General features: G+C 41.1%; 1 protein-coding gene across 9 annotated transcripts in view; it reads right to left on the bottom strand.

The window, feature by feature from the left end:
• The window catches only part of CLEC16A (C-type lectin domain containing 16A), a 172,065-nt gene that overhangs the window by 60,546 nt on the left and 84,675 nt on the right, over positions 1-26,844 (bottom strand). For all 9 annotated transcript variants that reach the window (XM_025203264.1, XM_006015503.2, XM_006015504.2 and 6 more), the window contains one exon: positions 25,344-25,464. In XM_025203264.1, coding sequence (XP_025059049.1) covers positions 25,344-25,464 — 121 coding nt within the window. The remainder of the gene's footprint in view (positions 1-25,343; positions 25,465-26,844) is intronic.

The following is a 26,844-nucleotide window of genomic DNA, read 5'->3' as shown; positions in this document are numbered from 1 at the left end:
AACAGACATGAATAGCAAATATTTTTTTGCAGTGTTATATAATGCGTTGTAAAACTTTCTGAAATTAGACAGGGCTTTATATCTGAAAATTATGTTATTTTCAGATAATGACACTTAAAAAAAAAAGAGATGTATATTAAGCCATAATTTACTATGAAGTTCTGAAGAGAGCTGCACTTCCTTTCTACTCGTTTTACTGCCTGTTGCCCAACTATGTTTTAGCAATGCATGTAATGGTCTGAATTTGTTAAACTACTGGCCCAAGTAGACGCTAGAAAAAGAAATCTGTTATGCTCACTCAAAGGCAAAACTAATCCACTTGAGTAAAATGTGTTACAGAGGTATTAGAAAAAAAGGACTGAAAGCTATGCAGCTCTACTAATTTGGATCTTAAATTCCATGATATAGGATGTTGAAATTAACTCTGAGATTTACCTTATACATGGCATGGGAAAGCAAAGATGAAGGCAGCCTTGGATAAGAGTGGACTTTACTGGCTTTTATAAAACCATATATGAGAGTAAAGAAAACTGCAATGAGAGTTGAAATAGCTGAAGTAAGAGACAAAGACCACCAAAACAGGCAGACATGACTACAATCTACTTAAAGAGAAGCAAGACACTGAAGCAGGTTTTCTGTTATTACTTATGCCATTGTAGTAGGAGGCCTAATAGAACAGGAAATGTCTGAAGAAAATTCTAGAAGCATGTGAAAATCTATATTGTTTATTAATAATAGTTTTCAGACTATGGCTGCATACAAATGTTCATTGCTAGCAGTGTAAAATGTCCATTATTACAAATGATTCCAGGAGAGGGAGCAGTGCAGATGTGCAGTCTGCAACCTGCCCTTCTTCCCGGCTCCTTGCACCTTCCCCAGACCAGGGTGATCCTGGTCTCAGGTGAGTGTGGGCTGCTCCAGTCCTTCTGGTCCCGGGAGGACTGGAGTGACAGGGCAAAGTCTGTTTTGCACGCTGGGGACTCCGGTGGGAGAAGCAAGCAGGGGTCTCAAGGAGCTACTCCCTCTGCTTTCAGTGCCCAAGAGCAAAGCACATGGAGCAGCAGGGCAAAGCTGAACCACCCTACACACCTGGGACTCCTTTGGACTGGTTCCCAGTACAGCCAGCTTCCCCTTCCACCTGCTGCTCAACTGAGTGGCTGGAACAGCAATGTAAAAGCCAGAAGGCCTGGAAGTTGGGCTGGGGGTGGGGAGGAGAAGGAGAAGTATCACTGTGCATTTGGCTCCGAGCAGTCAAGTAGAGGCAACAGCAGAGTAAATCCTGCTTCTCTTTTCCTGGTCTACAGGATGGGTGGGAACAGACACCCTCCACGCTGTTTCCAGACTGGAATGACCCTGGTCTCTGGAAGGCACAGGTACCTTTCCCTTGGCTCATGTCAGGCCCCAATATCCATGACATTTTCAAATAATGAATGTGTGTCTCTTTGTTTGTCTTGAGGCTTCACTTTTACAAAGTTTTCCCTCAACCATGAGGCTATTAAAAAAAAAGCTTCTCATAAATCATAAATTTCAGGAGCTGGGGCTTTTGAAGACACAAAACAATCAGAGATGTTTAATAAGAGTTTGTGATACTTTCAGTTAGGTATGCGTCAATGTATTAGAATGACTTATTTTACAACAAAATTATAGACTTAATGAATTGGTCAGAGTTGAATACAAATGTTTTAAACAATTACCTACTGTTGGTGAAAGTGTACTCACCAGTGAAGGAAACTAATATTTTATTTATTTTAAATAATTCTTCATAAGTATCTACAGAATAGTCCACTTAATATAAAGTGAGTGGAGTTGGCTACGTTTATTCCATGTGAAAGTCCTGTAGTTAAGTCATAACATTCCCAGATCACAGATAACACATCATGAGTACTTCCGTAAGTGCTCATGGCTGATGTAACAGATTGCCTTGACCCAGCACAGAAATGAAGACATGCTGCTCCTGCCCAGAGAAAGACAGAGCTGACTAAATAGTGACTTTACAGAAGAGAATGAAAGTCAGGATTAAAGCTTGCTAACATCTCTAGAAGAGTATCAGGCTGAACCCCAAGATACATGAATCCACCAACAGTATTTTAAGAAAATACTAAATAATAGTATATATTTTTTGTGCATGTATGTGTGTTTCTCAAGTGTACTACTACATACTGGATAGAGTGTCACTACTTTGAAAATCAGTACATGCCAAATTTCTTTATACACTTGCAGAGTTTGTGAGAACAGAATGCAATCTGAAATGCCAGCAGCTGCAACCAAGATTCTGAAGCAATGACCAAACACACAAGATTAAGCTATCAAATTAAACTAAGGATGAATTTTACATAAAAGGTTAGTTGCTGTATAGGATTAAAGCAGCCACCTACATACAACACCTACAAATCTTGCATATCCAGATAAAGGTAAACACACATTCTCACTTAACTTGTACTTCGGGACTGTTTACCGTAAAATATCAGACTGGAAACGTAATGGTACATACCATGTCTGATAGCTGCAACCTACCCATCAATAGGCAGTAACTGTTCTGTGGAACACCTGACTCATTTCTAAATACACAGTCACATAAAGTACTTGTGAACCTTTCAGCTTCATGGTAAGATGTTTTACAGAGTGTACCTTCCTCCACCTTTCTAAATGAAAGAGAATTTTAACCTCCATTTCACACTTAAAACCACGATAAATTTAAGTCATCAACAGTTTGCAGAGGCTCAACTACTGCTAATAAATTCTACTGCCTCAACATTTAGAAGTTACTCTGTTGCATTTGGGGACAAAGTAAACAAAACTACTGTGCTGAATTAAGATTTGTAGCCAGCGTGATGTTTGTTTATTTTATTTTTTAAGAATGTCAAATTATTGTCTATTCCAATTAGCCTGAACTCCTTATACTCCACTATGATCATACCAACAAATGTCATAGGATGCAAAACAATGTTTAGAAGGGCCATTAGACTGCTGGTAAATTCATCAATATCTCTACTAATTAAAATACCTAATATTTAAACTTGCTCAAGCTTTCTTCAGTGGTTGAGAAAAACAAATTACATACCCAAAACTGAAGTACTGTATATGAATTTCAATAAAAATTCACAGTTCTAACAAATGAAATTCATTTGTTTTGCTTCTTCTAGGTAAGGATGGGAAAGAACACTGCAAAACAACCAAATAAATTAAATAAGTAAATCTTAATAGCTGAATAAGGTGTTCAGCTACAAAAAAAACCTGAAAGAAATGTTCTTGTTCAGATCTTGCATTACTAGATTATTCTTTAATCAAATGCTTTGCCAAAGCACTTAACTACAAATGATACACGGCATAATATTAATTTTATATGCCCCCACCTCATCTCCCATAATACCTCAATCTAAGAGAAGTGAGGAAGGATCAGCTTCGATTGGCCCTGCATAAATACCCTTCCCTCAGCATCCCCTTGTCACAACTGTGAGACTATGAACAAACATGCATTGTAGCTGCTGTATAAGGGGCATGGAGAGCTGTTGCACAGCAGCTATTACACTCAAGTCTACAAGGGCGATTACTATTACAAGTTAAACTACATTGCTATAACTTTGAATAAAGCAGGTTGAAAAAAATTACAATTTTATTGCTACAGATTCATACAAATGTAACAGTTGCAACTCTAACAGCTTGTATTGGTGTCATCTGAATATTATACAATTGTTACATCTGTCTATACCCAGAGATACAGAATACAGCAATAGACAGACCTGTGATTTGATCCCGTATGGCATCTTTGTTCTCCATTGCAGAAAATGGGTAATTTACGCTAATCCCAATACAAGTACGACAATTGTTACAGATTTTTCTGTTCCTCAGCCACTAACAATGCCACGTATAAAGCTAAGTACTGTAATGCCATTATCTGTGAAGAACCTCAGCCTGTTTATTTCCTGATGAGTTCTGAAGTGTTAGCAAAAGGAACCGAGATGATGCTGTTCTTTTCAAGCTTCAAAATAAGCCATAGGTAGCTATATAGTATGATTATGCAATGGACACTGAAGTTGTATTGGACAAAAGTCACGGGACTGCCCATCTGTGGGGGCATCTACATGAGTGTTTTTACTGTGGAGTTGACTAATTAGCTCCGCATTAAAGCATCACTTTCTACACATGCACCCCTATTAGGCTGGAGTAAACTAATTCACTCCACTGTAAGACAGTTTGCAGGCAGTTCACTGGTCCAATTTGCAAGTCAGCTTGCATCCCCCACTCTTTGTGAGGGAGCCTTTCAGCTTGGTGAGAGAAAGCGGGGAAAAAGGAATCTTCTGGGGCCAAGGACAGTAAACAGGCCACCTTACAGGTAAGTTTGCTAGGGAAGGTGTTCTTGGAAGAAGGGCAGCAAGAGAGAGGAGGCAGATTAAGAAACCCACGGAAATGGCTGGAGGATGTCACAGTGCCAGAGCCACTGCCACTATTTGCATCTGTGAAGCGTCTGTCCAGGCAGGATCGCTCACCATCGAGGCTTCTGTCCAGGTCCGGGTTTGGTGCTGTGGAGACTGTGGCTTCCAGGTTCCTTCTGGTAACAGCCAGATGGGGGAATGTCTGCAAGGTGAGTGGTGCCTCCTGGTGGTGTCCCACAGGGAGCAGGCAAAAGAGCTACAGGAGAAGGTGATGAGGCTCTGAAGCATCCTCCGCCATGAGAAGTACATCAGTTTGATGCTGGAAGAGACCCTCCAGGACTGTGGAGGAAGAACTGTCAAAGGCAACACCAGAGAAGGGAGAGAACAAGGACTCCAAAGAAGGTGGAAGCTGGAAGCTTGTGACATCGGGAAGCAAGCAGAAATCCCCACCTCCACCTACAGCAGTTCACCTGAAGAACAGATATGGAGCCCTAGCAACAGAGGGGGAAAAGCACGTTCCATTGGAGGAGGACAGGCCAGGCCTCCTCAAGGTGGGAAGGATTGAGACCATCGCCACCAAGAAGCAATGCATAGTGATGGTTGAAGACTCCCTTCTTTGGGAGACAGAGGCAAACATCTGCTGGCCTGACTTCTTGTCTCAGGAGGTCTGCTGCTTGCCTGGAGCCTGGATCCAAGGTGTCATGGGCAGATTACAAAGACTCATCCAGCCCTATGACTACTACCCTATGCTGCTCATTCATGTGGGCACCAATGATAGTGCCAGGGGAGACCCTGAGCAGGTCAAAAGTGACTACAGGGTTCTGGATGGAAGGTTGAAAGGGATGGTGGCTCAGGTGGTATTTCTCCTCAACCCAGTCAAAGGAGAGGACCCGGGCAGGAATGGGCACATCCTGCAGATCAGTGCACGGCTGCACAGGTGGTGTTGCCAGCATAGCTTTGGCTTCCTTGCCTGCAGGATGATGTTCCAAGAATAAGGATCGCTGGAAAGAGAGGGGATCCACCTGATGACGACAGAGAAGAGCATCTTCACAGATAGGCTCACTAACCTAGTGAGGGGGCCCTTAAACTAGGTTTGCCAGGGGATGGAGACCAAAGCCCTGAGTAAAGTGGGGAAGTGGGTGACCTGGAGTGGGCAATAAGGGAAGCATTCTCATTTGGTCCTGAGTAATCAGGGCAATCGACTAGTTACCTTAGATGCTTGTACATGAACACTCAGAGCCTGGGAAACAAGCACAAAGAATTGGAAGTCCTTGCACAGTCACAAAACTATGACGTGATTGGAATAACAGAGATGTTGTGGGAGCCTGCATGACTGAAGCACCATCATGGATGGGTACAAACTGTTCAGGAAGGACAGGCAAGGTAGAAAAATAGGAGGAGTTGCACTTTGTGTAAAAGAGCTGTATGATTGCTCAGAGCTCCAGTATGAAACTAAGGGTAGGCCCGTTGAAAGTTTCTGGGATAGGGTCAGAGGGGAGAGCAATAAGGGTAATGTTGTGACTGGAGTCTGCTATAGACTACCAGACTAGGAGGAAGTGGTGGATGCAATTTTCTTTGAACAACTAGTGAAAGTTTTCTGATCACAGACTCTGGTTCTCACGGGGAACTTCAATCACCCTGACATTGATTGGGAGGGCAATACAACAGTGCACAAGCAATCCAGGAAGTTTCTCGAGAGTGTTGGAGACAAGCCATTCTGAAGGGGAGAAGTATCCAGGAGAACTGGCTGTACTTAAAAAAGGCAAGCCTTACTGAGAGGGCAGGAGTAAATCATCTCAGTGTTCAGGAAGGCCAGCAAGTATGGCAGAGGACCAGCTTGGCTTAGCAGGGAACTCTTCAGTAAGCTAAATCACAAAATGCAAGCTTATAAGTGGAAACATGGACAAAGAACTAGGGAAGAGTATAGGAGTATTGGTCAGGCATGCAGGGATGAAGAAAGGAAAGCCAAAGCGCAACTAGAGTTGCAGCTAGCAAGAGACATGAAGGGTAACAAGAAGGGTTTCTAAAGTATGTCAGCAACAAGAGGAGGATCAGGGAAAGTGTAGGTCCCTTACTGAATGGGGCAGGCAACCTAGTGACAGAGGATCCAGAAAAGGCTGACGTGCACAATGCCCTTTTAACCTCAATCTCCACAGTCCAGGTCAGTTCCCAAACTACGGCACATGGCAGCATTTTGGGGAGATGGAGAGCAGTCAACTGTGGCAAAAGAACAGGTTAGGGACCGTTAGAAATGCTGGACATATACAAGTTTATAGAGCTGGATGGGATGCACCTGAGGGTGCAAAAGGAGCTGGCCAATGTGACTGAAGAGCTGCGGGCCATTATCTTTGAAAACTCATGGCAATCAGGGAGAGGTCCCGGATGAATGGAAAGGGAAAAATATAGTGCTCATATTTAGGAAAGGGAACAAGGCAGATTCAGGGTCAGCCCCACCTCAATCACTGGAAAAAATCATGGAGCAGGTCCCCAGGAAATCCATTTCTAAGCACTTGGAGGAAAAGGTTATTAGGAACAGTCAGCATAGATTCACCATGGGCAAGTCATGCCTGACCAACCCAGCTGCCTTCTATGATGACATGACTGGCTCTGTGGATACAGGGAGACCAGTGGATGTGGTATACTTTGACTTCAGCAAGGCTTTTGATATAGTCTCCCACAACATTCTCGCAGGAAAGCTAAGAAAGTACGGGTTGGATGAACAGACTAAGGTGGATAGAAAACTGTCTGGATCATCAGGCTTGGAGGGTAGCAGTCAATGGCTTGATGTCTAGTTGGCAGCCAGTCTCAAGTGGAGTGCCCCACGGGTTGGTCCTGGGGCCAGTTTTGTTCAATATGTTCATCATTGACCTGAAAGATGGCATAGTGTGCACCCTCAGCAAGTTTGCAGATAAGAACAAGCTGGGGGGAACAGCTGATATGCTGGAGGGTAGGGTTAGGATTCAGAGAGACGGAGACAAACTGGAGGATTGGGCCAAAAGGAATCTCAGGAGGTTCAGTGAGGACAAGTGCAGGGTCCTGCACTTAGGACAGAACAATCCCATGCATCAGTACAGGCTGGGGGCTCACTGACTGGGCATCAGCTCTTTCGAAAAGGGCCTAGAGGTTACAGTAGATAATAAGCTGAATATGAGACAACAGTGTGCCCTTCTTGCCAAGGCAGCAAACAGCATACTGGGCTGCGTTGCTAGGAGTGTTGCAAGCAGGTCAAGGGAAGTAATTATTTCCTTCTACTCAGCACTGGTGAGGCCACATCTAAAGTACTGTGTCCAGTTTTGGACCTCCCACTACAGAAAGGATGTGGACAAATTGGAGAGAGTCTAGCAGAGGGCAACAAAAATGGTGAGGGGGCTGGGGCACATGACTAGGATGGTAGTAAACTGACCCCATGGACCACCTGCCAGCCAGGGCCGTACTACCGCAGCTCAATGTGCTGCGGTCGTGGGCGTGTGTGTAAACACTGTGCTCAGAAACAGTAAACTCCAGCAGAACCTGCGCCAGAGTTTATTGTATCACATTAATAGCTTGTGTAGATGAACCCTATATGTACTAAACCAGAGAAGAGGAAACTTGTATCAAAAGCACTGTATTTAAATTTAAACCTACTTGAATTTAAAAGATGTTACAGCAACAAAGAGGTAATTCTTTATAAGCAACAGCAGTAGATTTATTCTAATAGTCTTTGTTTAAAACGTATTCAAGGTATTCCAAATACTATTTCATAGATTTCATAGACATTAGGGCTGGAAAGGACCTCGAAAGATCATTGAGTCTAGCCCCCTGCCCCAGGAGCAGGAAGTCAGCTGGGGTCATAGGATCCCAGCAAGAAAAACATCCAGGTTTCTCTTGAAGGCATGCAAAGTAGGTGCTTGAACCACCTCCGGTGGCAGGCCATTCCAGACCTTGGGGCCTCAGACAGTAAAGAAGTTCTTCCTTATGTCCAGCCTGAAACAGTCTTGCAGGAGTCTACTGCATTCCATATTTAGTTAGCTTCTAGTGGGCATCAAAAGTTCTTGCTAAAACTATTTCTGTGATGCTGACTGGGAACAGTCTACTTGTTGCAGTTTAAGTATTTAACAACTTACTATATACTTGTATACAACATGCTTCCTTCCCCCCTAAAGTCAGCTATCCAAAATTGGGGTGCATGCTTTAAGTAAGGAAGCTGATTTCTGTGCCATAATGGAAAAATTGGGAAGCTGGAACCTGGCTCTGTCCTGGGCACCAGGCTGAAAGCAATAGAAGCAGAGTCCACTCGTCAGAATCACTCACCTTCTCCTTGCAAGCTTCGAATAGGCAGCAGCCATGCTAGGGTTAGCTACAGAGGTTGCAAAGAGAGAATGAGTGATACTTATCTGAATATGTCCATGCTCCATACAGCCTTCATTCAGCCATGATTCTGGAAAAAAATATATGTTGTTCATTCTGCCTTTCCAAAGCAAGGTGCATGTCTTATTTGGACGTGTGTGGTATATCAGAAAATATGGTACTTGTTGAGCAAAGAGAGGTAGTTAGCCATGTTAGTCTGAAGTCCAACAGAAGGCAAGGTAGAGATGCACCTTACAAACTAACTGGAACAGAGATGAATAAGTTTTTGTGAGCAACAGCTCACTTCATGAAGCATCTGATGAAGTGAGCTCTTGCTCTTGAAAACTTGCACATCTGTTTCAGTTAATCTATAAAGTGCATCTCTACCTTGCCTTCTGTGGCAATCCTGTAACACCTTCTGAAAAGACTGAACTTTGACATGTGCCTCAGTGAAGAGTTAAACTGTTGTGCAGAAAGAAGGGAAGTAATAGTTGTATACAGTACTGCCTCAGCTTTCTCCCCCCTCATTTATACCCAACTAGAAAATGGGTTTAGTAATGACAAGTAATATACAAGACACCTAGAAATTATATTTACTTTGTTATTATATAGACCATTAGTCATATTATAACTCATTTGTTATTATAGCAACTTCCTTAGTAAAAAAAAATGATACTAGTTGACCACAAATCTGTCAAGCTTAGTTTTTCCTGCTAAATAATACATTTGTTAAATGCCACCAACATAGTAAGAAAAGAATATTGTACACAGAACATTAAGTTTTGAATGATGTAAGTGCCTTCCACTTTCGGGAAAGATTTTAGCAACCGACTGTTCCAAAAATAACTCAATTTTTTCCTTTATAAAATGTTTTCTTTTTAAAAACAAACCCCAAAACACAAATGCTAAAATGTAATGTTTAATTAGTTTAGCTAGATCTGGCAACAGATCTACAAAGAAGCAAGAAATCAAATCAAATGGATCTGAAGTTGGGAATATACTCCATCCAATGTTAACAAACAACTAATGTGAGAGAGTCAGATAATATCTACCCACATGTTCTTGTAAGACCTACATTAAAGAGACTTCAAACTTTAAAATCTGAGTCAGAAAAGTAGACAGTCCCTGCACAAACAGTAATGAGACACAATCACTCATAGAACCTGCCTTGCAGACACCTGCTAAGTTATTTGTAATCTAGCTGCATAAGAATAACTGAGGGGATATTCCAGTTTTGCACTGAATGGAAACACTGGTGCACAAGAAAGGTTGCATCAGTGAAGCAAGAAAAGGTGTGGGTGAAAGATGCCAAAAAGAGTAGCAGCAGAAGTGGGAAAAGAAGACAAGAATAAGATTAAATTCATCCAGAAAGTTCATTCCAAATTCTAATTCTCCAAGTTTTACCAAAGTGGTTAATTCTGATCCATCCATACATGATAGTACAGAGAGAAACTGCTTGAAACACTTTCTCGTTGGAGTAAATTCACAGACTATAAGTAACTTCTGTTTTGCAATTTGTTTCCCCTTCTTGGGAGCTGGGTTTCTCAATTCCAAGGCTGCCTCAAAAAGGGGTATTAGCTAGGTGAACACTATGACCTTGTCTGGTCTCTGAAAGAGTCCCCTGAAGCCAGCCCATGCATGACTGACAAAGCATGGAGGAGAGGGAGGCCAGGCTCCTTCCTACTTTGATATTTTGGCCTTTTAGTTTGTCATCTTCTCTGATTTTGCATGTCCCCAATAAGGAACTAGCATCCAGTTCCACTCCAGAGAGACACGCAACCTCCTGTTGAGGAAAACCAATGTAACATGAAGTTTCATGCAGCAAAGCAGACTGTCTTGTCACCAAACACATTTAATGGGGCAAAAGCCATCCAGACAGATGTTCCTCTACCCTCTCTCTTACCCCTCCAGGAATTTAAGCATTTCCTCTGTCCTCAGTACAGCCTGCACAGCTCTGAGCACCCCTTGAGGTAATCAACCGTTCCTTTTTCAGTCTTTCCAGTCCCCAAGTCCCTAACTCTCTATGGCTGCTCATTTGGTCTCAGTCTCCAGACTCTCTTCCACAGCTGCTTGCTTGTTCAGCCTGCCCTGCCATTGTCAAGTTTATCTCAAGGCAATTTTGCAGGTTACACTTAGCATGTGTTAAATCCACTTAAAATGTGAGCAACTGTGCATTCAAGCAGTATAACATGTACTAAGCAAGCCTGTATCATAGCACAGTTACACCTTTTCTCACTTTTCTCACCCAGCTGTAACAAGAGCCAGGGAGCTCTTTGCTCTACCAAGCCTCCAGGTGGGATGAGAAAAAAAGTCACATGCCAGGAGAAAGGGTTGTCAGGTTCATCCAGGAATTTGTCAGGTTCTTCTAGGGGCTGGGTTCAACAATTAGCTGACTGTCAACCCCAACCCTGCACTGGGGCCAGTTCAGTGCCAGGGCTGGGAACCACAATCTAAACTGTGCATGTTAGAGATTATAGCAAACATTACTGTGCAACCGCTCAGAACATGTTCTAATTTAAATATCACACAGATTAATAAGTACCAAGTGACCTGTGCAACAAGACCCTTAGTCTTTCCTGGACACCTCTTCAATGTTACCTACAACATCCACCTTTTTGTTGGCAAGTCAGTAAAGCTATTCAAGTCTCTGTTGATGCTGGAGCTCCGTCTTTTCTCCTGCACATAGCTAGCCCTGACACTTTACCCTTTATTCTCTGTGCACAGGCTGATGATGCAAATGAGTCACCCAACATTATAACATGAACACAGTTGACACAAATATTACAATAAAAACCAGTCTGTCACAGATGGCAGCTGCATATTTCTGAAACTCGGGTGCTGGAATTTGTCCCAAAATACGAGGAAGGATAATTCAGTATTATGAAGTAAACCATCTTGGTAGGCAGTTCTTACATCAGAGTATTTTAGCACTCTAACTGTTACAGCACAAATAAAGTTTTGTTTGTGGACATGGAACAGATGAGAGTCGATGGTACTGTAGAAACATTGGATGATATTCTGTTGCTTTTAACTTATTCAGAAATGAGTCAGACCACAAAGGTAAAGGAGTTAAATTTCAACAGATAAGTACTTACAGAGAAGCATCACACAGTTTTTAGAGCAAGCCACAATATTAAGTGAAAAAGTACATGCTAGATAGTAAAATGTACATGAAGAATTAGTGTAGGATGAATTTTCCCATGTTTAATGAAATATGCAAATCTGTTCCAACTCTCAAGTACTTTTGAGTCTTTAGGAGTCAAGCCCATGTGCTAGACAAAGTTAAGAACTTCCATATCCTAGTCTCCACATATATAATTTTAATGTGGTCATGGGAAGCTAACAACATCCATTATAATAATGACTGTCACTAGTATTTGAGTATGACTACTACTGATACTGGAAATCAGTTTCCACATGTAGGGTTCAGGAAACATGCCAGAGCAAGTTGGTATCTACGTTCTCTCCTACTATTGGCCAAAGTGGCACGATGATGTTATGTTGCTCATTCTGCTTCCTTCACAGCAGAGTACCAGGCTCACCTATCATGGGCCATATCCTCCCAGGACATTAAGTCCAGCGTGGCAGACTATACGTGCCACTTAATGCAGTCCTTGTAGCAGAGTTTGGGATGGCCAACCTTCCTATTGCCTTTTTCAAATTCACTGTACAGAACTCTCTTAGGTAGTCAATTGCTGTCCATAAATATGACTTGGCTGACCCAGATCATTTGCCTCCAAGCTAGCATAGCTTCTATGCTTGGCATGGCTGCCAACTGTAGTACTTTGTTGTTAACAGCATCTATTACCCAACCTATAAAAGGAAGAAACCAGCATTTCAGTGCTATTGTTAGGACAAAGGTGTTTCTAAAGAGGTGCCTAAATGCTTTAAGTTGCTTTGCTTTAACCTTTTTTTAAAAAAAGAAAAACCAAAAAAAGACCGCCGTCTTTTAGGTGTTGCTGATATTTTTATGTATATTTTCTCTTGGACAGTTAAGAACTGAACAATAATTTTAGCACACAAAGGTGTGCTTCTTAAAATTTTAGTGCATTAAGTCTAAATTAGTTTTAATTTATACTACCTCTTACAAAATTGATATTGTGTTAAAAGAATTTTTTTTCCACGTACATTTCATTAAAAATAACTAGAGCAAGATAATTGAGCATGTTCAATAATTGAGCATGCTCAATAAGAGCAATAAGTTGCTCTTATTATCCTCCTACACATTCTCTCAAGCATTTTTATACCCGTCATCCCACATCTAAAAAGAAGGCAGCTTTAAGGCACCATTAGTGCACGTTGCTACTACAGTTATCAAACTGTTTTCCCAGTAATACAAATACTACTTATTCATTGTTCATATTTGTGGCTAAGTATGAATACCTTACACTATCCTTTATCCTACTAGACGTTCCAAGAAAACAGGATACCACTTTCTGAATACAAGCAGATTCTTTAGAAATGAAGTGTCAAAGCTAAAAAAGGCACGAACATGTTTGTGCGCGCACACACACTGAACCACACAATACCTATAGTACCAATAGAAATCTGTTTTCATCTCCCCACTTAGCTTGTGCTTATCAAGACTAGTCAGAGAGCTTGAACAAAAGGATTTTCTTCTCTTTAGGCTATTGCTATCACAAATTTAAAATCACAATCTTTGCTAATGTAATGAATATGCAGTCTGGTAACTGATACATTTCCAAGTTTAGTCATTTAGTTTGTAGGCCCCAATTTTTGGGTGCCCCCTTTAGATGCCTTATGCTGCCAGAAGCATTAAAACTGCCATAGGAAGCTATGTATTACTTGAAGTAAGCAATCTCAAAGAACTTAAACTGAACCTCCAAAAAAGGCAAGCATATGAAGCTGAACACTTACTAAAGCACTGGTATTAGAATAGTTTATTCCTATAATAAATATTTTCTCGCATTTAGTGGTGTAAGTTTCAAAAAGAGTACACCCAGAATTTTACCAAAAGGGGATGGCAGTACTCCTTTCATCGCACCATTCTAGCTGGTTGCTACAACCCGCCCCCCCAGACGTTTACTGGAACAGTGGTGAACAATTCAACATCAACAGAAGTTCCACAGAATACAAACTTGTATTTAACGTACTGCTTGAATTCAAGATAAGGCTCTCTTCTCTTTTTTTGTTATAACCTGTATGTTCCCTGGAAGAAGTTATTTTCATCAGCTGTTATGTTTCCATAGGAAGAACAATTTGATTTACTAATGATAAAACTAACAAAACTACTGCCTACTGCTAAGAAAGTCTGGTCTACACCAGTCCATTCAGTTCTATTACACTGTGCCTCACCAGCACTTTAGAACTCTTTCTGCATTAATGTTGTTGGTGATATCACTTTATGTTTAGCAGCACATCACTTAAGCATTCAGAGCTGCTCTCATTAAATAGATGACAGCATATTAATAAATTATTCTGAAGCAGGAACCGAATCCTGATTCTCTTATTAGGTGCAAGGGAAGAATGCCTGTGGAATTAAGAAAATAATTTGAATCCAGAGGTATGGATCCTGTTAAAGAATTTCAACACTAAATGATGAAAGTTAATGAATGCTGGATACTTATCTCCCTTAGATGCTTTTAAAATTCCCACATTTCATTCCCAACTCTTCCACAGGCTTCCCCTGGCTACATTTTCACTAGCTTTTCTCCTGAAACTTACCCATTACTAAAACCAATTCAGCTCCTCCTGTGGCCACCATGGTGTAAACAGTAGTATCAACTTCAGGTAGCCATCAGCACTTTAGCCACAATGTCCTATAACCATTTGCAGAGGACTGATGTTTTACTAGCAGCTATTGAGATTGTCACTGTCTATGTCATCAGCAAAATGAAGGTTAAAGTTCTTATCCTCCAACTGACACCATTCCAGTGAACTTAAAGGCATCTGACATGATTTGTTCCAGGTATAAAATTAAACAAGCATGGTGGGAGAAGACATCCTTGGTGTACTCATGCTGATGTTGCTAACCACTTTGCAATGTTGTTGTCAAGCGGGACTCCACTTCTTGTATGGTTGTAGAGTTCTTCCATAAGACATATCAAGGTGGGACTGATGTTATGCTTCTTCATTGTCAACCAAAGTGCTTTTTGCCAGACCCTGGCAAAAGCATTTTTAAGTCTGAAATTACGATCGAGTTTTTTGGTGGTTGCGGTACTTTTCGCGCATGATTCTAAGGTTGAAGATTGGTTCTGTGGTGCTTCTTCCAGATCTGAATCCAGCACGTTCTTCTGCTAATACAATCTCCATTTGCAGGTTGAGCCTGTTTAATATTATTCTAAGAAACACCTTACTTGGATGATGAGAAATTAACAACCTTCATTTTCCTGATGACATTGATCTAATAGCTAGAACAATAAAAGAGCTTAAGAATATAACAAAAAAGGCTGCATAAGGCTACAAAGAGATATGGAATGGGAAATAGTGTGGAGAAGAACAAAGTAATGATAATATCAGCTAATAGCAATAATGATGCATCAGTAAAAATTGGTAATGAGAAGATAGGAAGAGTAACACACTTTAAAAACTTTGGAGCAACCATCACAGAACACGCACCAGAAAAAAAGAATAGCTAATTGCCACTGGACAACAAGCAAAGCTGAAGAAAATCTGGACTAGCAGGAATATCACAATGAAAATGAAACTCTACCTACTATATGTTGTCATCTCAACAACTGTCTTCAACTGTGAGACCTGTACACTCACTGGGGCACTGGAATAGTGAACTGAGACCTTTAAACTGTGGTGCTTCAGAAAAACTTCAGAAAACTTCCATGCATAGTCTACACTGCACATAGGACAAATGAATCTGTGAAAGATCATATCAGACAGAAGTTGGCAAATATGAACCCTTACTTGAAATCATAAGAAGAAAGATGCACTAATTTGGACACGTAACAAGAGGGCCCAGTACCCTTGCCAACACTATCCTGCAGGGTCCTGTGGATGGATGAAGAAGAGAAAGACCTAGGACAAGCTGGACCACCAATATCAAAGACTGGACAAGATTAAAACCAACTGATTGTACAAGGATTGCAAAAAACCGGGAAGAATGGAGAAAAGTTACTGCTATATCAAACGTGCCCCAACAATCGGTGCAGCCTCAGAACTGACTGATTGACAAATTGTCTGCTTCAGTGCACCCAAATGTGATCACCACCTGTGTTTTCTATGCTTCATTGTTAAGAACAAGGGTAGCATAAGACATCTTTTGTGTCTCCATTACTTCATCCATAAGTTTTGAAAAAAAATCTACTTTACCACAGGGATGTGGAAGGACTGGTATGCATTAAAACACATAAGGTTCCTTAGTACTATTTTAAAGATACAATACCTTCCATGGGCATTTTGTAAGACTAGGTAAAGCCTCAGGTCTTTTGGTACCAAGTTCTTTGGAGAAATAATACACTGTATAATTTCATCCAAATATATTACTCCAAACTGAACATATGCAATATCAGCTCCAATAAGGAAACCAGACCCCAGAAATTGTAATACAATTTCCATCCCTCCTTCATTTTTTTCCTCCACTATCTTTGGATATTGCTTAAATAGGAATTTATAGGGATGAGGCAAAATGTGTTTGAATTGTTCTTCACCAAATTTCACCCTGTGGGATAGGGAAGAAAGGGACAAGAATCTGGGATACTATAAAGGATCCCTCTCTCTCTCTCTGTTACTATAGATCCATGCGCTACAAGATCTTTCTGGACCTTACTGGGTAGGAGTAGCATACGTTGGGTAGAAGTAGTGGATACACTCATCTCACAAAAGGGAGTCAAGGACTACTGAAGTTTTAGTAACTGTGACAGTAAGACTCCTTTTCCTTCCCACTCAAGCCACAACAGCACACACTGAAGCAGGGAGATTAGGCTAACCCAAGGTTAGGTTTTCCCTACTAAACCTGTAAAAGTTCAGTTTTGCCGTATTGCTAAGATGCAGCTGAAGTAAAGTGGCACATGCATTAAAATGTATTAAATAAATAGTACATTTTCAGACTGTGGACTTGTCAAAGATGAGACCAGCATCTTAAAAAGTGAGAAGACTGGTGAAAAGTTTCTTATTTTTCCCATTCTACTGAATGTAGTCTACAAAAAAAAACTATAGTTCTGCCCTTTCTTGCTTCATTATTATGCACAAAGGCAGCACAAAGTAAAGCTTTTCTGCTTTTCAGTGGAAAAATTGTACCCTCTTTTAAAAAAAAAAAAAAAAGGTGACTCGAGAATTAGTAAAATGATGTCATAAGAGTCAGAACACTGAAAATTAAACAATGAGGAGGAAGAAAGGTTTACTCGCCCAAGTCTCTGGTTTTTCCTGTCTGGGTGAAAACGTATTTATTTCTATGACTTATCCTTCATTTGGAAAGAAATATTAAAAGCTTGGAACCTTCTCTGCCACCAAGTGTTTTCCATCTATTTTCTATTAACCTGTCACTATAAATCTTCCAAGACTTTCCAAACAAGTTCAAGACATTCCCAGTATTTTGATTTTGAACATACTTGAAACATTTATATATTAAAAAAAGATGGCCCAAACCAAATTTTCAAATTCTTTGAAAGTTACCCCTTTAGAATACCACCAGACATTTATTGAATGGGGAATGACAAAAGATAATATATTCTGTTAAGAAGCAACTAAAAACAGGCTAAGAGGATTCAAAAACAGACATAAGAATGCTCCATAGTCACAGAATGCTCCTCTCTCTAACGCTGTATTTTCCAGTTCTCAAACTCATCTTAAAATTTACTTACCGATGCAAGTCTGAAACCTAGAAATTCCGCATTCAGAAATTAAATGGGACAATAAAAAATCCTGTGAGAAGTTCTCTCAGATTTCGTGGTGTAGAGTAAAGAAAGTAACGTGATCTTAAAAAAGTGTTGGTGGGTTTATTCATAGGGCAAACAAAAAGACTACAAAAATAAGGGGCAAGTAAAATTGCAAATGATTTCAAGGCAATAAAGTACCAGAGCCAGCTTGGCTTCTTTTTTTTGGCCGTCAAACAGTAAGTTATTAATTTTTTATTAGAGAAAAGACCTGTTCTATATAAAGCTTTATCTCTGGTAAAGAAAGTTCAAAAAGGATATGCTCAAGGAGAAAACTGCAGCCAACATTCACCAGACTTTTAATGAGTTCAATGATTTATAATACTTCATGCTAGTTTTATTTATTTCAAGTGGGTCAGAAGCAATCCATTGAGAAGCACTCTGGAACGGGCTTCTTAGACCTCCTCCTCAACTCCTGTGTCAGTAATTTACATGCTTAAATTTTCATTCACAATGCTTCCCAAAATGCATTAATATCCTCCAAATTCACTTAGACACCAAAGCAAACTTGGCAAAAAAAGTTTTTAAAAAGTGAGGATTGTACATTGGATAACAAGATTTCTAATTTTCAATGAATGTTAATACATTTAAAGACACTGATGACCACTGAGAGGTGAAATAAGAGGAACATGTACTGGTCCTGGCTTGCTACGAACTGGAGGTATTTTCTTTGTGAAGGTACAATAACAATGTGAAAGGAGGAATCCAGTAAGTTTAGAGGTGTGGCTTGTCCTTCTCCTGTAGGTAGAAGGAAACAGCTGCTAGCATAAACCATTTGGAATCTGAACTTGTAACTTGGGTGTCAAGCTTCCTGACCTCCAAGGGTCCCACCGTATCTTCCGCTTTGGAACCATAAAGTAACTGCTATAGAATCCCTCCCTGGACGGTACTTCCTGCTGTAGCAAAATTCAATAAGAAAGGCACAGGAAAAGGGGACCTGGAGTAGGTGGCAACTGAATCAGATGGTATGGCCAGTTGCAATGGCGTTCAGAACCCACTAGCATAAGCTAGTTTGAGACCACGTGGACTGGAAACCAGACACACTATTGTTGAAAGGAGGAAGGCACCAAAGGAGTCTATAAGTATTTCTCAACCATATGATGTCCAATGCATGTTGAGAGGCAGATAATGCAAAGGAAGAGTGCTTGTACTTAAACTGTTGATGTTTTTTGGGCTATTCCAAATATTGATATGCCAGTGCAAGGGAACCAAGAGAGTCAAGATTGTGTGTCTGGGTGGAAGTGGGGCAGATACCTCAATATAGAGCCACCTTAGCAAAGTTGAATCCCTTCAGCCTGGGGGAATATTTCATAGCTGTTGTACCAATAGTGAGACCATATCAACACCATATAGAGCCACTTGAAGACATTTTTCCCCCCCACTACCTGCCCTCCTGAGATGAGGGCTAGAAAGGATTTCTTCAGCTCTCTTGGCAGAGATATATGAGGATACTGTATCCAGCAAGGAGAGTTTGATCTGAACTACAAACTGGTAGCATGGTAGGATCTCTGTTTAAGTGGATCTAAGTATTTTGGCTCCTTGTCTTTTATAGCTGGTCTAAACCAGGGGTGTCAAACTCATCTGACCCTGCAGCCCAGACAGGGGTCACTGGGCACATGGACACTTTGTGGGGGATACACACATACTGTGCAGTGCTGATCTCTGGGGTCACTATGGCCTGAAAGGATTTTATCTCTGCTAGGGCCTAGACCAATGAACTATATGGTAAAGCATGAACCTTTTGGTTTTTATGGCTTACCTGTGCTAAAACTTGCAGCAGTTTCCAAAAAAGGCAAAAAATACATCAATTTTTTTATGAACCAAGTCTATGGGTATTATAGTAATTTTATGCAAATTACTACAAGAACACTTAGTTCCAATCATGTGTACACTCTAGATACCACTCTGCTCCTCCAAAGGATCCATGTGGTAATTAGCACCCCCCGATGATTGGAACCAGGTGTTCTTGTAGTAATTTTATACAAATTATTACAGGTATATTTAATTCAAGATTAATGTTTTCAGATTTGCCCCTAACCCCCACGTGCTCAGGGACAGTGCAGGAAAGGAAGGAGGAACTGCAGGGAAAAATTGGAGGGAGTGGCAAGACTTATTTTTCCTGCTGCTGCTGCAGCAGCAGCAGCAGCAGCAGCAGCAGCAGCAGCAGCGGGGGGGAAAAATTCAAGGACAACCTCCAATAATTTGATTTTCTACCTGGATTCCACGTACAGAATCTAATTATTGAGTGGTCACTTATATTCAGGGTCATCTTATATTAAAGTAAATACAGTAATTAAGATGAGCCAAGAAGGGCTTAAGATCCTCTGCTCCCTCTCATTTTACTAGAAGATGCAGACGCTTAATAGTTTGTAGATTTCTCTAGTCCCGAGTCACACATTACACAAGGTAATCAAAAACTAAATGACAGTTGTGGGTGGAGATCCCAGAATGCTGTGTCTATAGATGTCAAAACAGTAATGTTAATGTCTCAGTGTTTAGCTCTAAACATGCCCTTTAATCACAACCAGAGATAGCAGAATCATATGTGTGTTTTTTAGAAAGGGGAAACAGAGACTTCACTGTTGGGGGAAAAAAATCTAATAAATATGAAGTACATTATAAACCACTACTGGTGAATGAGGACAACTATGTCTGTTACTTTTTTACTTTTTAACTTTCAGTTTGCAATACCTGAGAGCAAAAAGTAGTTATAGTTTGAGACATTTCTGGCTGCAAAGCTAATCTCCTGTTTCCTGACGTTAGGTTTTTCCTTGACCATTATCCTCATCTCCAAGGTTGCCATCTACTCAATATTTTTAAAGCTGTTACAGGCACAAGCAAAAAAGAGCAAAGAACAAGGGGAGAGGGAAAAAGCAACATAAAAAAAAACAAGGCTTAACATGACCCAGCAACATCACCAGTAACCATGGGTGGATCCAGGATTTTGGAAAGCAGGGTACAGAAGCAACAGCTTGTGCTGCTGGGATAGCTAAACCCCAATTCCCAATTTCCTCTCCCCCTCCCCACCAATCAGGGCAGGAAGACTGAGTCACAGGAACAGCAGGGGGGGATTTTTAAGTCCTTCAAGTATGTAAAGAATCTTCCCTTCCCCCTTCCACCCCTATGCTCAGCTGTACATTCCCCGTGTACTTCACAGCCACTCCTGTCCAGCTCCAGCCAAGCCGCATGTGGAGGCAGGCAGATCTAGAGAGAGCAGCAGCAGGAGGCAGGTTCCTTTCCCCCAACACCTTGTTCCTGGGCTGGAAGCAAGCATGAAACACTTGGGGAGCTGGGCAGGAAGAAGGGACCCACCTGCTGCTGTCCCTGGCTAAGCCCAGCTCCCCAAGGTATTCAGCTGCAGCAGGCAGGAGCAGCTCTGGAGATTCCTCCCTCCCTACCCCTGTTACAGCAGCAGCAGGCAGGGGAGGGAAATGTGCCCAAATGCCTGATTTTTAAAGTTTCAAAGGCTGGCAATACCACTCTACTGCCTAGCACTGTGTTTACATGTACCAAATTTACAGATAAACATACCTAGCTAAGAGGTAAATATTAATCTTACCTGCACCTTGAAAAATATTTCATAAGCACTCATTGCATCAGATGGATCACTGTATATTATGTGTTTGGACAATACAAGAGACCCCACCAAGAAACTACTGACAAAAGATGCAAACTGGGTTAGATTTTAGTTGTTTCTCTATCTCAAGTAAAAAAAACAAACAAAAACCCAGAATCAGCAGTTATTCTACAGAGACCAAAAAAATTTGAATTTAGAGTATCAGATTAAAAAAAACCAAACTGATGAAAATATAAAATTCAGCTCCAAACACAAAAATATTGAAATAAAACAACATATTTATTGTACAATTTATTGTAATTCTAATATACTGTTCCACAACCTGATTATGAGTGTTTTGTAAATCGGGAAGATTACAGGAATACACATTAAACCACGTCAATGAGCATTACTGAAAATAAAAAAATTGCAGGAGACAGGTACCAATCAAATAATCAATATGCAGGAAACAACTACATCAGCCCACTTTATAAGTGGGAAAGAATATTGTGATTTGATTTACTTTAAGAACACACACTTGAACAGAAAAAAAAATTGACAGTCACGTCAAGATTTATTTCCAGTTAGTTTAACAACTATAGTTTCCCACTGCAGAAATAGCATGTTATTAGTCTACTTCAGTCTCTAAAAAAGCCAGCAGCAGAACAAAAACGTAACTCATAAGAAACAGGAAATTATGTTAATTCTGTGCTTTCATTCTCTTAGAGGGTCACCAGTGCAATTCAACGTAATCCAAGTACAATTCTGTTTTCAATCTGGCCACCTGACAACTATTAATTGTGTACTTCTTGCATTTTATCTGGGAAAATTCAAAACTTTTTAAATAGAGAGTTAGGCATGTTAGAGAAAAACCCATTTCTGGATTTAAAAATTTTAGTAACATTTAAAATAAAACACGCTTGTTTTTAAACACGCACAAAATAGATAATGTTATTTTTAGTGCATCTCGGATTAAATTATTGCCATCTACAATTAAAAGAAAAAAGCAAAATACATTCTTTTAATTGGTTTTAAAGTGCACATCTAATTTGTATGTACACACACCAGGCGCACACACAGATAGACTGATCTCACTGGTCAGACAACACTAACTAGCCAGCTATACGAGCAGTGCAGGATTTTCTGCACTCAAGTATATCTGACAAGAATTATGGGAAATTGTACCAGCTATGAGAACAGAAATCATATTACCCCAATAGTAAGGTACACACTTATGGCAAAATAGCTCATGAATACAGACCAAATGGGTTATACTTTCATGATGCATTTGACATGAACTACTCTCATTAATTTACCAGAAGCCAAACAATGCAGTCAACTAGGTTACTGAACACAACTCAAGTGCAATGAAATAGGACATTAAGAAGTGTATGCTTCTCTGGGATCATCTCACCCACTGAAGTTAACTTAAGCTGGGATCATCTCTGAGCGCCAGCCTGGTATCGAAGTTAAGTTCAGCTTCTGTAGAGATTACACACACACCCCGCCCACGCTCTGCACCCAAACCCTAAAAACATGTCAACTTGCCAATAACTTGCACATTTTTTACTATTTATTACATAATTCAGTCGGCTAACTGCTAGAACAGCATCTTGCCCCTTCTCAAACCTCTTACTCTTGTTTTGCCATCAAAATTAAACAAAATGTAGTCAAAACGTTGAACATCCATTATTACAGAGCAGGTGCACTCAGGTCCATGCACCTCCATATCAAAGATAGATTTACTTACAAAAAAATTAAGTAATGTGGTTTTAATTGAAATTTAAAAACCATCTATCTAATATTCTAGCTGCCACTTTAGGTTATAATTACTTGCAATATTAGATCAGACCAGTGAGGATTACACCTTCATATTAATCAATATATTCATAAATATAACATTTACCTTGAAGAACAATGTAGCTAAAGCAGAAGAGTCTGCACCAATTCAGCCCATAAGAAACCAATAGCTTAAGGAATTTTCTTTTTCTGATTTTGTAAAAAATATAACCAAGCTCAAAGACATCAAGAACTTCTTTACTCAACTCATATTTTGCTTTAAAATTATTATATCACAAGGGTGATGTGTCCAAGGGTCATACCCAAGCTGTTTGTAACACTAGTAATAAATAGCATTTAACATTCCATTTTTTGAAGAACTTTCTGAATAAAAAACACACAGTGCTGTTGTCAAGCTCTGGAAATCAATGAAAAGTGTTATGTAGCTGGAGGTTTAAAGACTTTCCTTCATTCTGGTAACCAGCATACTGGGTACATCAGCAGACAAAGTGTGCTAAAAGTGCTTTTTGAAAACACTGTTACAGCACTTTAGATAATGCTGAAACTTTCCCAGAACAGTTGTTTTTCCAATGCCAGGTAGGGGTTGCAATACTAAAACCATAAAGTGTCAAATGGAAATTCAGTCTCAGGTTTCTATTGTTTATTATATTGTATTGATAAGGGAAGAGTTCACGCACTGGCTGGTAGGGCTGTGCAAAACTTTAGCAGCTCTTTTGTTTTGGAGGTGTTTCGGCCCATTTTGGCACCCGAAACACCAAATCCAAAACGAAACAGAAAGCTCTGAAACATCTCCGAAACCAAACCAAACCACAACATCTGAAACGTTTTGGAAAAATTCATAGTTTTAAAGCTGGGCTTGCAGGGAAACAGAAACTAAGAGGAGGAAGGGGGGTGGGAATGCCTCCCTTCTCATGACCCCCTCCCCCACCGCCCAGGTTGCTGCAGCAGGAGAGAAAGGCCAGCTCGGGGACCCTGCCCCGACCTTGCGCAGACCCAGAAGCCCGCCCTCCCTCTGGCTTGGCTTCTGCCATGGGGCGAGGTGGCAACTGTGGAAAAAAGCCTGTGCAATATCTGTTCTGATATTGACACCTGTAGCTGGCCAGTGTCTGCGATCTCTCCCTGAGGTCAATTCCAATCCCAGCGCTCTGGAGGAGGGATGGCAGCCTGCTGTCATCCTGCGCACAGACCCAAGGGCCCGCGCCCCCTGGGAGGAGTCTGCCACAGCCCTCCCGGGGGGCACAGGCCCCCAAATCGGCAGGTAGGATGACAGCATGCTGTTACTGCCAGCAAGCGATACAAGTTTTGCTTTGAACAGTTTGAGATGCAGTTTCACAGAAACCCCTGCACCTATATCTTCTTGAAACTTGGCAGAGTTCATGCCCTTAGAATGGGCTACCATCCCTGCAATTTTCATCTGAATCAGGCAAGAAATGACAAAGTTACAGGCATTTTAGTGATTTCCCATTATAACCTATGGCTGAATCACCGAAACAACATCAAACCAAAACGGAACAGTGATCTGAAACATTGAAATGAATCATTGTCCCTCCAAAACGGCCAAATCTAAAACTGAATCTAAACATAGCCATTTCGCACAGCCCTGCTGGCTGGGACTTGAAAAGGCCTCAGTAATGACATGTTGCAATGTATTAAATCATATTTAGGAACCTACCTAAATTGTGGCAGAAGTTTGTGGTACAGCAGCACTCCGGCTCCCGCCCCCCAGCTGAATGGCCAAGAGGCAATTAATGCTCGCTAACCATGCTAAACGGACACACTACTTGTAAATTCTTACTAAGGTAATGTCTGAACAATGAAACAAGTATTCAAATGACTATCTGTAATCAATTAAAAGTGATAAGGTCTTTTAACTTTTATTACAGTAAATGTAGTATCAAATGTTTCTATTACTATACATTTGTAAGCTATCAACCCCCTAACATGTTCTGCAGTTTTCATTAAATTTAGAACTGTGTTGCATTACTGGCTAAAAACCTTCCAAGTTGCCCTTAAGAATACAGGGGATGTGTAAAGGATGTTGGTGCTAAATTTCATTCCTCTACCACCCCTTAACTTCTGTCTGAAGCCTAAAAGCATGCATATATATTTCACAGGAGTTGAAGGTGAATAAGCAGAGCAAAAAGGGAGGTAAGAATGAGGTAGTTAAGAATAAAGCAAACTGTGACAAGACAGACCACTCAAATATTACAGCTACCAGAATGCCTAGCAAAATATCCAAGGGATCTTTAAATACTTTTTAAAAAAGACTACCAGGCCGAAGACATATTCCCAATCTAACCAATTTCCAAAACTAAGTTTAGTAAAAAGACTGCCCTCATCACACAGATGCTTAAACAACTACCAGTTTCCCTTGTCAGTTCCTCAGAAAAGGCAGACAATTTCTATAACAGATATTAGTGTGTGGAGGGAAAAGCTACTTACTCAAGTCCAGAACATCATCTGTTTTTATTAGATCTTCCTCCCTTGTCAGTGGTAACTGTGTTTCTGGTTCATCTCTCAGATGCAGTGACAATGAACGCAGCATGAAGAAAACTCTGATCGCCTAAAGAAATTAAAAATAAAACATTGTTTAGAATAGCTGCTGCACTATTTTGAAGATATTTAAGCCTGAAGAAAAAGTATTCAGAGTCTAAAAAGAGTCTTATAAAAAACATACAATCTTACCATACCTTTGGCCCTACTTAAATGTACTTTGTTTACTGTTTAAACTGAGAAAGTATCTTAGCATACTTGTTTGTCACCACCCAGAAAGAGAGAGACGCCAGAGATTCTACATATAGTGGCAGAGAACAAAAGGTACGCTTCTACAACCTAGAATAATGAGGCAGGTGACATTAAGTATTTCAAACAGGGATGCAAATTAGAAAACTTCAATTTTGGTTTATGGATTTTTTTTAAATTTTAGGTGATGCACGAAAGACAAATAAAAGCAAAGTTGTGGACTGGCACTTGGAGACAGAAAATGCAGGTTCCCATACTTTGTATCAAAGACCACTAGAGTAACCAGAGATAAATGGCATTTTTTCCGTCAGAAAACTTCTGACTCCCTGAGCCTAATGTTTTTCATTGAGAAGTCTTAGGGTGCCTATACATGTGTTCCAACACGTTCCGATTAGAACATGTTGGAGCAGACTCGATTAACTGGAGCTTTCCAATCAGAATGTTCCAGTGTGCTGCGGTCTCTCATGTATACTGTGTCCCACATTTCAAAATGGCAGTGGGGGCACTTTAACTAAAGCTCGTCAAACAAGTTTTAGTAAAAGCGGCCCCGCCGCCATTTTGAAGTGTGGGATACTGAATAAACAAGTCCCAAGTGCCACTCTAATTAAAGTGCCCTCCCCACTCCCACTCCAGAGCATGTGCAACAGGCACCCTTAGCTTCGGTTCTAACTCCTGCCAATTCCAAACAAAAACTCTTAAAGAAGTCATATGCCAGAGACCCAGAAAGCTTAAAAACTTCAAGTCCTAGGCCAGGGGCAGGCAATTATTTCAGGCGGAGGGCCGCTTACCCAGTTTTGGCAAGCTGTTGAGGGCCCTATGGGTAGCCCTGCTCCTTGACAGGAGCCCCGCCCCCTGTTCGTCATCTTGGGCCCAACATCCCAGGGCCAGGGCCAGTGGGGCCCAGAGCGGGGCACAGGCTGGCAGGGGTCTGTGGAGCCGGGCTGGGCTACACCAGCAGGGAGAGGGGGGAGCTGGCCCGGCTCCATAGAGTCCCTGCCAGCCGGGACCCTGTACCCCTGCCACCCTGCTCTGGGCCCTGCTGGCGCTGGCCCTGTGCTCCTGCACCTGCTCACTCCCAGTGCCCCCCCAGCCCCGCGGTACAGGTCAGGGGGAAGCGCATAGCCCTGCCCCCCTGCTCCACAGCAGGGAAGGAGCTGGTGCGGTACGTGGGGAAAAGCAGCTCCTCGCCTGCCCCGTGGCT

This window comes from Alligator sinensis, unplaced genomic scaffold (assembly GCF_000455745.1).
Source record: "Alligator sinensis unplaced genomic scaffold, ASM45574v1 scaffold73_1, whole genome shotgun sequence".
NCBI classification, from domain to species: domain Eukaryota; kingdom Metazoa; phylum Chordata; order Crocodylia; family Alligatoridae; genus Alligator; species Alligator sinensis.
Note: the sequence above shows the minus strand (reverse complement) of the source record. Positions and strands in the feature narration are given on the sequence as shown.